Source organism: Trichosurus vulpecula, chromosome 4 (assembly GCF_011100635.1).
Source record: "Trichosurus vulpecula isolate mTriVul1 chromosome 4, mTriVul1.pri, whole genome shotgun sequence".
NCBI classification, from domain to species: Eukaryota; Metazoa; Chordata; class Mammalia; order Diprotodontia; family Phalangeridae; genus Trichosurus; species Trichosurus vulpecula.
Window position 1 is genome coordinate 424,664,172 of NC_050576.1, and position 15,107 is coordinate 424,679,278.

The 15,107-nt window shown below is 40.9% G+C and overlaps 1 protein-coding gene across 13 annotated transcripts in view; it reads left to right on the top strand.

Moving 5' to 3' along the window:
- The window catches only part of MAP4K4 (mitogen-activated protein kinase kinase kinase kinase 4), a 287,410-nt gene that overhangs the window by 238,126 nt on the left and 34,177 nt on the right, over positions 1-15,107 (top strand). For 2 of the 13 annotated variants that reach the window (XM_036753589.1, XM_036753592.1), the window contains exons 14-23: positions 104-190; positions 911-1,126; positions 2,029-2,190; positions 6,059-6,292; positions 7,183-7,289; positions 10,703-10,854; positions 11,331-11,428; positions 12,635-12,643; positions 13,969-14,144; positions 14,690-14,810. In XM_036753589.1, coding sequence (XP_036609484.1) covers positions 104-190; positions 911-1,126; positions 2,029-2,190; positions 6,059-6,292; positions 7,183-7,289; positions 10,703-10,854; positions 11,331-11,428; positions 12,635-12,643; positions 13,969-14,144; positions 14,690-14,810 — 1,362 coding nt within the window. The remainder of the gene's footprint in view (positions 1-103; positions 191-910; positions 1,127-2,028; positions 2,191-6,058; positions 6,293-7,182; positions 7,290-10,702; positions 10,855-11,330; positions 11,429-12,634; positions 12,644-13,968; positions 14,145-14,689; positions 14,811-15,107) is intronic. The other 11 variants (XM_036753591.1, XM_036753595.1, XM_036753593.1 and 8 more) reach the window with 6 other exon arrangements.

Below are 15,107 nucleotides of genomic sequence, written 5' to 3' on the forward strand. Positions count from 1 at the left end.
GCCAAAGATGTTTGGGGAAAGTAGCTCTTGGTGTTTTCCCCTCAGGTGGTTCTGATGCATTCCTTTTGAATAAATTGATTGCTGGGTAATTTCTATGTGACAGGAGTATATCAGGCGACAGCTAGAAGAGGAGCAGCGGCACTTGGAAATCCTTCAGCAGCAGCTGCTCCAGGAGCAGGCCATGTTACTGGTAACGCACTGTATCTGTTTTGTTCCATAGCTTTAGGGTTCATTTATCTGGCCAGGCCCAGGATTACCCCCACCCCCACCCCCATCCCCAGTTGGGCACAGCTGCGCTCACTGTATGAACAATGGAGTTGGATTAAATGGCCATTTCTGTTAGTGTAGTGGGCTGACAGGCACAACACTGAGAGGAGGACTCTGTGGTCACACTGCTTTGGGCTCATCCAGAGGAGGGCTTTATTTATTTATTTACTTCAATAAGTTGAACTGTACTGGTTTCGGTGGTCAAGTTTTTTGTTTTTTGTTTTTTGTTTTTTTGGTTTTGTTTTGGTTTTTTTGTGCAGACCTTGGCATTCATCGAAAGAACTTAGAGTGCTTAACGCTCCGGATTCCAAGCACACACCACCTAAAGTTAACTGGGGGCATTGGTTTAGTATTGTTACATATGCAGTCTTTGGTCTAAAAGTATCACATCTTTATTGAAATCATTATCTTTGGGGGAAAAAAGCCAGTTTGGTCCTAACAATCCAATAATTATTATGGTTAGCAACATTCTGTCAGGTTTTCCTACAGGTACCATGCCATATAAAAATCCCTGTCTTTTGCCGCACCAAAAAAAAAGAAATTACATAAAAGGAGAGAAAAAAAATAGGTGGTCTATTTTCCCTCCAGGGACTTGATAGATTAACAACATCCTGTTGCTTTGATCATTCTCTCCTTTCTAAAGGAATACAGATGGCGGGAGATGGAAGAACACCGGCAGGCAGAGAGACTCCAGAGGCAGTTACAGCAAGAGCAGGCGTATCTCCTGTCCTTACAGCATGACCACAGGAGGCATCACCAACAGCAGCAGCAGCAGCAGCAGCAGCAAGAAAGAAATAAACAGAGCTACCACCCCCCTGAAACGAAACCTCACTATGAACCTGCTGAAAGAGCTCGAGAGGTAACTGTCTCTTGGTGGCTGGCATGGTCTGGCACAGATCACACAGCTAGTGAGGAACAAAGCTAGCATTCTTCACAGGACGCTATGCGGCTGCCTCAGTGGCAAGACAAACTAAATGTGAAGTCAGAAGGATGTAGCCAAATCGTCCTTAGATTTCTTTTTTAAGTGAGAGTTTGAATAAATGTGTTTTTATAAACCCCTTCCAAAGAGAGGGGGTAGAAAAGAACACCAAGGATAAATTACAGGAATGTGGGTTGGCTTTTTAGCTGGTAGACAGGGAGTTACAGATGACCACACAGCATTTCACAGCCATGGTGCTGTAGCTTTAGCAGATTTTCAGATACTCCTAATCCTGTGAGTTAATGAGCCAATCCTTGAGTATTAGATAATACAGAAGAGAGCCACTAGTCTTAGAATTGACTCACGGAGCTAAGACATTTGCAGTGTGCATTTTCTCGTGGAGACCAAGTCTGTAATCTCACAAAAGCACACCTAACTCCTTCATTATCTGTTTAGACTCTGGGTCTGATCCCCTATGGCTGTACTGGCTTTTAGAGGGCTATGAGAAAAGATGAGTTTGTTGTTTTGCTATTTTTTTTTCCTAGCAGAATATGCAAAATGATTGTCTTTGAAGTGTGCTTTAGTTGCAGCTGGCCATGAAAATTATTTTTGGTTACCTTGTACTAACAAACCTCAACAGTCTTCACTTTTTCATCTTAAAAAAGTATTTTTGTTTTCCTGAAGCAAATCCTAATGCTGCTTTTTATTTCGCTGCATTTCAGCTCTGCCTTTTCTAGTAGCCAAGGACAATTAAAGAGGCCTCGAGAAAGGCCGAAGACTTACAGCCCCCTATGGGTACTTAAGCTCTAGTTCACTAACAGTGAGTTATGTCTTCTGTGCAGGTGGAAGATAGATTTAGGAAAACTAACCAAGGCTCCCCTGAAGCACAGTCTAAGCAGACAGGCAAAGTTTTGGAGCCACCAGTGCCTTCAAGATCAGAGTCTTTTTCCAATGGCAACTCCGAGTCGGTACACCCTGCACTCCAGAGACCAGTGGAACCACAGGTAGCAGCAGGAAGTATGGTCGGGTCAGGGGAACCTATTTGGTTGTCTCACCAAGCTCTAGGACTTCTCTCTGTACAGCAGTGGAATGGAGAGGATTGTTTTCACTGTCCCTTGGAGAGTTTGAGGATGAGCAGGAGAGTTGTTTAAAAAGGGAGTTATAGATGATGGGAGGAGAGGGGAGAGAAGAGTTCCTTTAAAAAGAATCCTGTTAGCTACCAACATCTATATAACAAATAGTTATTAAATGCTTGTTGCATGTTAGGTCATCACTGTACAGGGTATTTGTATAGGGGACATACAGAATAATAACCATAAACTCTTTATTGAGCTTACAGTCTAGTCTAGCAGGGGAGATGAGACTTGGATATGAATTCGTGGAATACAAAGCATGATGTTGAAAGTTCATAAGAGAGGTACAAAAGCTTGTGTTCAGTAAGATTGCTTCTGGCTGCAAAGGACTAAGAATGGCCTTGGGGAGGAGATAACATGTGAAACAAGGATATAGAGGATTTGGCTAGACAAGCCAGGAGAGAAGAGGCTAAAGGCAGCATGAACAAAGACAGGGAGATGGGGAGTTTGGGGTAGTGTTCCAGGAATGTTAATACTTCACTTTGCCTGGAATGCAGTTTTTGAAGGGGAATAGTGAACATAAGATTAGAAAACTTGAGCTGTGTCTAAATCATAGAGGCCCTTTAATGATAGTATCAGTTGAAATTTAGGTTTCATTTTAAGGTACTTTATATATACCTACACTACCTTGTTTGACTCTCACAACAGCTTGGTGAGGGAATTTTTACAATTTATAAAGGAGAAGAACAGCTGTATGACCCTTAACCTTTTTCAATTTCATGTTCCTCCTCTGTAAAGTGATCACAGCTGACCTCAGTGACCATCATGGTCCCTTTGAGCTCAAATCTGTGATCCTATGAACTTGAGAGAAATAAAAGGATTTACCTAGGGTTACATAGCTAGTCAGGGGGTCAGAGGCAGGATTTGAAGAGTCTGAACTTTTTTTAGTAAGTAGTGGGAAGCCACCAAAGGATCAGAGCTATGCTTTGAGAATATTGCTCTGGGGGCAGATAGGTAATATAGTGGGTAGAGCACCGGCCCTGGAGTCAGGAGGACCGAAGTTCAAATCTGGCTTCAGACACTTAATAGCTCTGTGACCTTGGACAAGTCACTTAACCCCAATTGCCTTCTTGACCCCCACCATTTCCTCCCCCCGCCACCCACCACAAAAAAAAAAAAAAGAAGAAGAAGAGTATTGCTCTGGCAGCAGCATCCAGGATGGATTGGAGATAGGAGAGTCTAGAAGTGGAAAGAACAAGTGGAAGCTTTTATCATCACAGTAGTCCAGGCTATAGGAAATGGGGTCCTCTAATGGGGTGGCATCAGTGAAGAGGATGGGTATGAATGACAGAAAGGACACAATTAGAAACAGTCAGATTTCGTAGCTGTTTGATCGAGGGATGAGCTGATGATAACCCTGAGGGTTTGAGCTTGGGAGTTTGCCATTGAGGGAAATAGTGAAGTCAAGAGAAGAGGCAGCTTGTATTACATTTTATCATCTTTACTGTAAAGGTCTAGGACAAAAGCTTTCTTCCTGTATCTCACCTTTGCTTTTGAGGCTGAGGCAGCGCCCACCTGCGTCCCGCCTGTGACCTCACTGCTTGCTTTGCAGTGCTGCCGCTGGATATCTGTTTGCCAACACTGCTTGTGCGTCCTTTGTCCATGTTGGGTTGTGGGAAAGTGGGGAGGATGGATGCTAACTGATATGGGGGGCATACAGCTCCCTGCACTGAATGAAAATGAACTCCCTTTGTGAAGCCCCGGAGAGCAAGCATCCTAAAAGAGCCAGAAATAGATCGCATCTCACCATCTCAAAAGGCTTGTTAAGGATCTCCTTGAAGAACCGGATCATTCTATACGTGAGGGACCAGGGAGAAGTCTCACGCAGCTTCTCAGTCTGCATTGGTTAGATTCATATCCTAATCATAGCAGGGTTTTGTTTTAAAACTTCAGAGACAGTGTTATGTAACAGGCATCAATGTGTGACAGTGATTCCTGGGATATCAGTGTTAAGCCTAAGGAATTAATAGTTATGGAAGGAATGAAGCAGTAGACAAAAAGGTTTTTCTTCATTGGGGAGAGGGAACCCTTTTCTTTTTGGACCCACAGTAACAGTACAGGGCCTAAGCAAATCCCCTTGGCCTCATTGGTAGAATCATAGGATAGACAGGGAAGGAGAAAGAAAATAAGAAAAAGAAAATGCCAGAAAGGGGAGAATGAAAATATCTAGAAGAGAAAAATCATAGTTAATATGGTGAGGAATGATGCTTGAGTACCAATCTGCAGAAGTTTCCTCGGGTGCCACCCAGCAGCCTCTGGGACCTTCAGCTTGTCTGTCCACGTTGTGTGCTGGGAATCACTTGGCCAGGGTTTCACTGCTCTTGTGTTCTAGGGTGGGTCAAATGGAAAATGAGGAGGATGGAAGGTGTTTTCCTAAAGTCATGAAGGAAATCTTTAGAGTCATTATGAATATACATGGTCACTTAGGGAATTTGGAAAATTAGAGAAGGCTCCCTGGATTATAGACTGATATTTTTTCCCTTCTGTTTATAGTCCTAAAAGCAGTCTATCCTGTCCCCCTTACACAAAAATAGTTCTTGTCTAAGACAATACACAGGGTCAGTTACTGTACCTATGAAACCTCCAATCTTTTCATGTGTAGGATTTTTTTTCGTAATATCAGTTAATATATTGATTTTATAGTGCCTTTTCCTGGAAATTAAAAAAAAAACCCTGCACTTTTCTAGAGGCTTTAAAAAATTGTCATTCTATGAATCTCATTTTTACAATGATGGTATGATATAGGTAGTACCATTAACCCTATGTGAAACACATGGAGCCTTCCACCAGGCTTTTTATGCTTGCATACACAAAGATGACATAATCAGTTTGGATTTTCTGTGCCTCCTTTTCATGTATTGTCTTAGCATTCTTTTATGTAATTTAATAGTAACTGATTAAATTCAGCTGATTAATAATTGTCATATTCCTGAATTATGTGTTACCCCTCCACCTTTTCCCGCCATGCTCCTCCAGCCAAAAAGATCCAAACAAACCAGCCGCAGCACTGGTGTTAGTTAAAACGTTAAAACATAAGAAGTTTTAACTTTGAAAAAGTTAAACAGTACATATTCCTAAAGAAGCCGCATTTCTCATGTGGCAAAACTGGGTTAGGGATGTTTAGGGCCATAATTACTTCAGAAGAGAAGGGTGAAGAAGAAAAGATTGGGACAGTGTTTTGAAAAGTTGGGTGTTTTTTGGATGTTTTTAGAATGAACTTTTCTGGGACTGTAATGTCATAAGGGCATCTGTCTTTAATTTTTTTTTATATGAATGTGCTATTTCTTTGCTAATTGTGTCTGAAATTTAATCTAGCAGGTAATGTGAAGATGGATGTATTTAGGTTTGCATGTTTGGCAGTGGTCTTTATCTTGTATGTTCTCTTCCTTCCTTTCCTGCCCCCCCTGGTTTGCCATGTGTGTGCATGCACCAGATGGTCCATTAAGACTGTAGCTTTCTAGTATGCATGGGGGACACAGACTCTCCTGTCAGAAGTACCTGATCTTGTTTGCCCAGATGCGTGTCCTCGAGGATTTTTTCTTACAGACACACCTTTATACTTTGCTACTTGTTGTGCCCTCTGGGTCACTTTCTTTTCTGATGATGTCTTGCCTTGCCTCCCACCATCTCTACTTTGCGTGTCCCTTGTTGCCACCTCTTTGCTTTGTATTTGGTGTTGACTGGAAAGCCAGTTTTATGCAGAACGCATTGAATGTTTTGTGTTTTGTTTTCTCGTAAGGTACAGTGGTCCCATCTGGCATCTCTCAAGAACAATGTTTCCCCTGTCTCGCGATCCCATTCCTTCAGTGACCCTTCTCCTCCCAAATTTGCACATCACCATCTTCGTTCTCAGGACCCATGTCCACCTTCACGCAGTGAGGTGCTAAGTCAGAGTTCTGACTCTAAGTCGGAGGTACCCGATCCCACTCAAAAGGCTTGGTCTAGATCAGACAGTGACGAGGTGCCTCCAAGGGTAAGGAGTAGAAAGACAGATGGATAAATTTTTTTAAGGGTGTGGTGACTCTTCACCAGAGCTAATGGGGCAGTGAAACTTAATAGAAGGGTATATACTGTGGGGAGGGACTTCAAAAATAGGCAGTTGTGCCTAGCCAACCACAGGTGTAGCAAAAAAAATTTGAGGCTGAAGTCTACAAGAAATAGGCTTCCAGACCAAATGTAATTAGCTTCTGCATTGGCAGATGCCTTATTATGGCATGCAAGAGCTATGTGATTCATTTTACACTATTAACAAAACATTAAAATGTTCAGGAAAAGACTTCAAAGAAAAATTAATCCAAATGGTAGGATCCGGAAATCATGGGAAAATTCTTTTAATTTTCTTTTCCAAAAGACATTTTTGTTTTTCTTCCTAAGATTATAGAATGATGGAATTAAACAAAGAGGGGCGTTTGGGTCGATTTTCCCCCCCTTTCACTGGGAATTTGCTTCTTCTGGATATTTCCTTGCTTCCTGCTAGCCTCTCCCTCCTGCTGACCCATGTGTAGATCATCGTTAGTTCCTTTGAGCGTTTTTTTCCTGTTTCTCACATTATCTCAGCCAAATGCTTTGTGTGTTCCCTGCCACTGAAGCTTCAGTCAAAACATCATATTCTTTTTAAATGTCAGACACAGGGAGAATGTTTGTGTTGGCACCATAGGTACCTTAGGCTGGGTTCTCTGTCCTCCTCATTGGATGCATGGGGAACCACAGGAAGCTTTATTAGCAGTAGGGAAAAGGGATGGTAGGGTCCATCTTATCAGGTTGGGTAACACGATTAGAAATTGTTTAAATGCATCCTTTGGTGGGGATAGCTTTTTCCTTTCTTTTTTCCGTAACATAATTCTCCTCCTTCCTCTGCCTAAGGTACCCGTGAGAACAACATCCCGTTCTCCTGTTTTATCTCGTCGCGATTCTCCGCTGCAGGGCAGTGGGCAGCAAAATAATCAAGCGGGTCAAAGAAACTCTACAAGGTAAGGGAAGAATAAATAAAAAAGGCTCAGGTGTACTCTGTTTTCTTATACAGTCTCAATGTTCTTCACGTTGCCTTTCAGATAGTTCAATGGAGAAGACATACATTATGTATAACTAGGTGAATTCCGGACTTCTAGACAAATACCGTTTCTGGAAAAAGAAAAGCTGCTTTGAAAATCTGTTACTTTTCTTCTCGATAAACAGGGATAGGTGGTTCGACAGAGAATGGAGACCTGTGAAACCACTTTGCCATTTTACTAGTTATAAAGTGACTAATAAACCATTGTTACCTTGGCATGAATGGGAGGAGGGAACTAAAGACAAAGGTTTAATGTCTCCTTAGTGCTGGTGAATGAGGCCAGATGCTAAGAGGCACAAAAAATCTAGGGCCCTGACCTCTGGAATTCCAAATTCCATTTGCCCATCATTTGGAGTGATCACTTCTGTGTTTGAACCTCAGTGTAGGGGTGGGAATGCAGGTGCGACAAATAAGGCAAAGCTGATGATGATTAAGTAGACAATCAAAATTCAATTCAGCAGTAATTATTCAAGCATTATGTACAAGGCATTGTGCTAAACTCTGGGGACACAAAGACAGCACCAAAATAGCTTCTGCCCTAAAAGAGCTTATGTTCTTGGAGTAGGGGGCGGAAATGAGGAGGATGCACCGTGGACATAATTAAATACTAAATGTATACAACATGATATGGAGTAATTTCAAAAGAGAGAGTACTGATAAGTGGAGGAATCAGGAAAGGCCTTGTGTAGATAGTGGGCCCTGAACTGTGCTTTGAAGGAAGCTAGGATACAGTATATGAGGGAATTACTTGTATACATGATGGAGGTGAGATACAGCATGTTGTGTATGAGACAGAGCTAGCAGGCCACTGGGACATACGTAAAAGAGAATTATATAAAATATGACTAGAAAGGTGGGTGGGAGCCAGATTGTGTGTGGGAATCTTTAAATGCCCGGTTGAGGATTTTGTACCTTACCCTCAAAGCAGGAGGGAGCCATTATAGATTTTTGAGTAATAAAATGCAAGAAATTTGTCAATAATTATGATGATGATGATAGCAGCTAGCATATATTTAGCATTTTACAAGTACAACTGGCACAAATACATTACCTAATACAAATACAGACACGACAGCCCCAGACAGCTAAGGCAGATGGAGGTTAAGTGACTTGCCCAGGGTCACATGGCTAATAAGTGTCTGAGGCCCATATTGGAACACAGATCTTCCTGACTCTCGTTCTACTGTGCCATCTAACTGCCTCAGTCAGTGCCTAGTTAACCCAGTCTTGGCAAACCTGGGATGGTATATCCACGTAAGGAAATTGTGATGCTGTCATTGTGGGTCTCCCTAGGATTTTGAGCATAGTCCATGAGGATTTGAATATCATTAATATAAAGATTTTTATCTTAAAAATCACTTAGCATATTAAGAGACTTTGGGAGATCAATTTGGCCTCTCAGCCCTGTAGCCCCTTAGCAATAGAATTTGAATTTATTTTTGGTGAGGTTTTAAATAAAAGGGTCTTCATAAAGCCCTTGTATGATTTCAGTAAGTAAATATTAAGTTATATTAAATTGTGGGAATGGCAGAAACAATCTGTAGTCTTTCTGGTAATGAAAAGCTTTCCACGACCTGCTTGAATCTATCTCTCTAGTCTCGTTTCATACTGCTTCCTTTTAGATACTTTGTGTTCTAGGTAGATGAACTAATGACTGTTCTCAATATCATCCTGCCCTCTCTTGCCTCAGCACCTTTGGGCATGATGCCCCCCTAGACCTGAGACCCACTCTGCTCTTAAGAAATCTTGCTCTTCTTTTCAGGCTCACCTTCCATGTCACCTCCTTAAAGGAGCCTTCTGCTGTCCCCCGCAATTAGATGTAATCGTTCCCTCCCTGGACATTTTATAAACTCACTTTATCTCTTCCGTGTCCTTTTACCTTCTCCCTTGTATTTGTAATGATTTGTGGAGCTGTGTCCCCTTGGTTAATTATAAATTCCATGTGGGAAGAAATCCTGTCATTTTTCAACCCATGCCCTCAGGCCCTAGCGCTGTGCTTACTCCTGTGAAAATATGCAAAGGATCAGTGTTTTCTTCAGAGTGGGGAACACCCTCCTCCCCCTCATCTGTGTCATAGAAGAGAAATCCTAAGAAGTTCTTTGAGGCACATAAAGATTAAGTGAGTAATTGAGGCCCACATAGGCTCCAAGTATCAAAGGCCAGATTTGAACCACCAACTCTCCTTTTACTGTATGCAGAATAAAAGAACTTGGTGTTTGTTGAGTTCAGTTGAATACATACACATTAGCAAGTACAGCTCTGTTAACAGGTTCCTTAATTGAGGTCCTTTTGATAATTCTTTTATGAAAAATTACACTTTCTCATCTCAGGTAAAGGCCCTGTTCCTAGATGATAGATGGGGATCAGTCAATACATTCATATATTGAATAAATCAGGGTGTTGTAAAACTACTAATACCTGTCAGTTCTTTGACTATCAGGCGCACATATTTTCTTCCTTTTCACTTTCTCCCACACTGCATTCTCCACGGTGAGCTGAGGACTGTCCTTGTGTTGACATTTGATACCGCCACTGGGGTTAAGCAAAAGCCATGCTTGCCACAGTAAGAACCTAAAGCATCCCAAGGAGCAAGTCAGATAAGGAATAGGTAATAAATAATAGGAGGGAAGAAAGGGACTATAAAAGTGCATGTGATAAGGATCATGGGAGAGACCCCAGAGGCCATTTAGTCCAGCCTCTTCATTTTACTGGTGAGAGCCAGGAAGTTAAGGGACTAGCCCTCCAAAGGTCACGAAAGTAGTAATCATCCAAGGGAGGAATTAAGCCCGTGGTCTCTGTCATAGTAAGGGGTGCAATGTGTACTGCAATTAAAACTCAAAAGTCATGGTGTTTTCAAGAACTAGTAAGAACAAAAATCACACTGACAGAATACAGAATAAATAAAACAGAATAAAACCTTAGTCCCATTACCAGCCTGCTTCCTTTTGCCTCTGGTACCTGACTTTAAGGGAACAGGAAACACTACCATTGGTAGTTGCCGCAGTTAGTTATTAGTGTTAAGGGCTACCAATTTCTTGTCTGAATTAGGTTCCAGAGGAGGGTTTTTTCCTTCTTAAAATACAGATGTTACATTCTGTGTCATTTCTTTATTTCCCTCGGGGGCGTAGAAAGTAGAAAAGAATTTGGTGTGCTTCCTTACTAGTAAGATATGCTAACAATGTCCTAGATGAGTGATTTAGATCAATTCCTTACCGAGAGCTAAATGCATAGTTTGGTTTATGTTGATGTTTGGATTCCTGCAATCTGAGCTAATGAAATTGACTTTTTTCTCTCTCCCACCCTCTACCCCTTTATCTTTCTCTTTCCAAATAGCAATATCGAACCCAGATTGCTGTGGGAGAGGGTAGAGAAGCTGGTGCCAAGGCCTGGCAGTGGTAGCTCCTCAGGTTCAAGTAATTCGGGCTCACAACCAGGGTCCCATCCTGGCTCTCAGAGTGGATCTGGTGAACGCTTCCGAGTGAGATGTATGACTTCCTGTCTCTGCTTTTTCTATTTCTCTACTTTTCTTCTTCCTAAGAAACACTTTCCCTTTGCTTTTGGGTATATTTTGTTTAATCCCAGGGTATTATTTTGCTAAAGTTTCCATAGTTTCTTTTTGTTTTTTAGTTTTAATGCACTTGGGAAAAAAATTCTCAATGAAACTCCCTGTGCTGTTAAGACAAGCAAGGGGTTAGTTTTATCTCTATCCTTTCTGGGGCTATTACTTATAGAACATAAAAATGAAGGCAGAGTATTCTGAGGAAAGAAGGCCTACACAGAGTGAGGTTTTTGTAGGTAAAGGTGAGAAGTGGGAGTGGGGAAGGTCCAGAGAGAACCTAGATAACCTAGACAGGGCTATGGTATCTTACTTTGTGGGTGGGTGGGGTGGGGTGGAGATATATTTACATGACCATCGTATGTATCTTCCCTCCTCCTCTTTTCTGGGCTTTGGTCTTAACAGCATCATCAAAGTCAGAAGGTTCGCCCTCCCAGCGCCATGAAAATGCAACAAAAAAGCCTGAAGAGAAAAAAGAAGTCTTCAGACCTCACAAACCTGCTGTAAGAAAGTTGTATCCAAAATCCTTTTACCATTTTTCCCCTCCCTTTGTGAGGTTTTGTGTGGAAAGGCTCATGAAGTACAATCGCTGCTATCTTTTGTACTGAGCCTGTAAGATGGGAGTGAGAATGTATCCTGAGCATGGATCCAGCTGGTTTTACTTCACATTTACTTGTAGTAGAGTCAACAAGCATTTATTAAGCACTTGTTGTGTACTAGGCACTATGCTAAATGCTGGGGACACAAAGAAAGGCAGAATTGTCCCTGCCCTCTAAGGTGCCCATGATCTCAGGTGACACAAAAGAGAGCCTGCCTTCAATTCAAGAAGGCTTAGGTTCCAGCTCTGCCATGGATATGTACTGGCTGTATAACCCTAATTTTTCCATAGGTTTTCCTAATCACACCCCCAAAATGTACTTTATTTATTGAATTTAAATCAATTAACTTAGTTCTCTGGGCAATTTGCTTTAAAGCCTTAAAATGCAGAGTAAGTGCCCTGGTATTTTCTCACCTATTAATTCTTGATCCCAGTCAATCACAGGTCTATTCTATTTCCATATCTCAGCCTGATAAAGAAACAGGAAATAATTTATGCTTCTGTTATATATTTGCTTCTTATAGCTCTGTTTGCCTTCTTATATAAAATATACATATGTATTTGGGTTTGTTTTTTTTTAAATCAAACTTCTGGCATCTAGTAAAGAAATCCAGGAGTTGGGGCAAAATTAACCCTTTTATAGGGAAGTTTGACAAATCACACATCAGTTTTTTTAAACACTGGCATCTGTTCATCCAGTGCACAGATGAGATCTGCAGGATTCTTTTTTATGCCCATGAGGATGGGGACCTTGTCTTACCCAAAGTTGTATCTCTTCTAGTGCCTGCCTCTAGGCTCTGAATTGCAGGTACCTAATAAATGTCTCATACGTTGTATCGAAAAATACTCTTTTCTTTGAAAAACATAACTATCAGTCAACTTCTGCCTTTGGCGAATTGGGTTCTGGTTGTAACTGTCAAGGCTTTGCTATTCTACAGCTCTCATTTAATTAATTAATGGGCAATGGGGCTGATTACACACGGTGGAAATCAGATTTCTGATTTCTGTCCTTTCTTCTTTCTTTCATCATGCTTCCTCACTGTGTCCTCCCCATGTGGCTCCACCATGTTGATCCCTCTGACTCAAACCACAATTGTACTGAATGATTCAGGGAGAAGTGGTAAGCGTTCTTTATAAAAGTTGAATGCCAAAGCAACCCCTTCCCTTGTTTTTTTAAACTTGATTCCTTCTCTGGTCTTCTGTACCATCTGCTTTTTCATTTGTAATTATTTTTTGTTCTTTCCAGCTTTCAAAGTATGTTTTAGATATTAGAGATTTCTTCCTAATTTTTCCATAGGTTTTTCTAATGACACCCCCAAAATGGGCTTTATTTATTGAATTTAAATTGTAATTATTTAAGATCACATTGGGGTTGGGTATAGTGTGGTTTGTTTTCCCTTTTTCTGGTTTTGTTTCCTTGTAGTAACTGATTTTTAGTAAGTAGCAACAGGGTAAGCAAATTGAATTCTTAAGCATATTTTGGCTGTGTATTTAGATTGAAAAAAATTATTTCATACAGATTTTAATAAAATGAAAAGAAAACTTTTTATCTATTCTAGAAAAAGGAGAGAGAGTTGTATTGGCCGATCAGTTATGTAGGGTGGGGTTTTTTCCCCCCTAACTGAGAAATGGATGTTTTAAATTTTATTCTAGTAGCTAGAGGCTTCATATGATATCACTTCCTTCAGATTCTAGTTAGTTACCTGACTGATTTTTAATCTCATTTGTTCAGTGGAAACAATAAACCAAAATAAAAGCTGTATCAGTGTGGCTTCAGTTAATAAGGAGGCATTTTTAATCTTAAGAGGCAAATTCAAAGCTTTGGTTGGTTGTTATCCTTTGTACTCAAAGAAGACAGAAATAACATCATTAAGTTGGGTTCAAGGTGTAGTGTGTCTGACTGTGGCTGATCAGACCAGTATGAGTGTGGAACGCTGTACCGCAGGTCAGGCACAAATAGTCCATGTGACGACTCAGGCAATTAGTAAGGGCACTTGAATAGAAATCCTTGCTCAGATACTAACTAGCTTTGTGATTATAGACAAATCACTTACCTATCTAAGCCTCAGGCTCCTCATCTCTACAATGGGAGAAATATTACGTGTTCTGCCTGCTTCATTGGATCGTAATAAGAAAAGTGAATTTCTTGAATTAAGATATTATGTCTGATAAATGCTCTTAAAAAGAGTTTATGCCCGTAATGAAAAGATGATAGACAATCTAAGTGGATACCTGGCTAAAAACCTGTAGTTTAAAACAGACTACGTTGGTGTTTTAAAAGTATGAAAAGCTTTTAACTTGGCATAGGAGAAAATTAGCAAAGTAACTTTAACCTATATGAAAAGTTGCCCCAAGGCTTCCTCCTTCTCTGCTTCCCTCTGCCTCCTTTTGTTTGTGATCCTTGGTCATCCTTATTTCTTTATCCTACCTTTCCCTTCCCATTAGGACTTGACCGCATTGGCCAAGGAACTTCGAGCTGTAGAAGACGTGCGACCTCCTCACAAAGTAACAGACTATTCCTCATCCAGCGAAGAATCTGGGACAACGGATGAAGAAGACGATGATATGGAACAAGAAGGGGCAGATGAATCCACATCTGGACCAGAGGACACCAGAGCAGTGTCAGTCTTGGGTATATTTTTGGAGAGAAAGAGAACGGCCGTGTGTGCATTCATGTACTTGTTTTCTTCTTACTTTGAACTGTGGGCACTTTTAAAAAATTGAATGGCCAGTCCTCAGTTTTTCAAGATAAAAGAATTTGCGAACTTGGCAGCTCCTTAAAAATAATCAAAAGTCAGTTCTCTGTATGTATAAATTTCCAACTCATTTTTTTAATTACCAACTCTGGTAGAAGGGGAAATGCCAGATTAATTTAATTAAATAAAATTTATAAACATAAAAATTTGGTTAAAACTGAAACCAAGTGCCTGATTGATTTAATCAAAGAAAAAATTTTAATGTAAAATTTTGGTGAAGACCAAATTGTAATTTGATTACTAAGAGAAAAGCCACACTGCTTTTTTAGGGGGAGAGCAGAGGTGAGGGGACTTTTTGCTTCTGTATCCTGATGTTATGGCTTTGAAAAGAAGATGACAGTTTAAATGGAAATAATATGACTGTCTGGTTTATGGAAACCTGGCTTTTAACTGCTTCTTTGGTTGAACAGATCATCTTTGAATCTGAGCAATGGTGAAACTGAGTCAGTCAAAACAATGATTGTTCATGATGATGTAGAAAGTGAACCTGCCATGACCCCATCGAAAGAGGGCACCTTAATCGTCCGCCAGGTACTGTCTTCTCTTCCGACTCGACAGATGCATAGTTTTTTTTCTGTTAGTCATTAACCCACTCGCTCATTCACTCATGCTGCTGTTTCTACATTTTATCTGTTGTCCATGTTAATAAGGCACAGAGGGTAGGAGAGTGGTTTGGGGGCTCTAGATACAGGTGTGTGGTGCATGCGGAGAAAACAGTAGCCTTCCACCTCACGTTGCCGCCCTTTGCATGCCCGTCGGTGGTTCTCATCCAAGCACTTGTGCTGAGTCTCTCATAGTCTGTGTCCAAAAAAGTAGAAAAGCTACAGG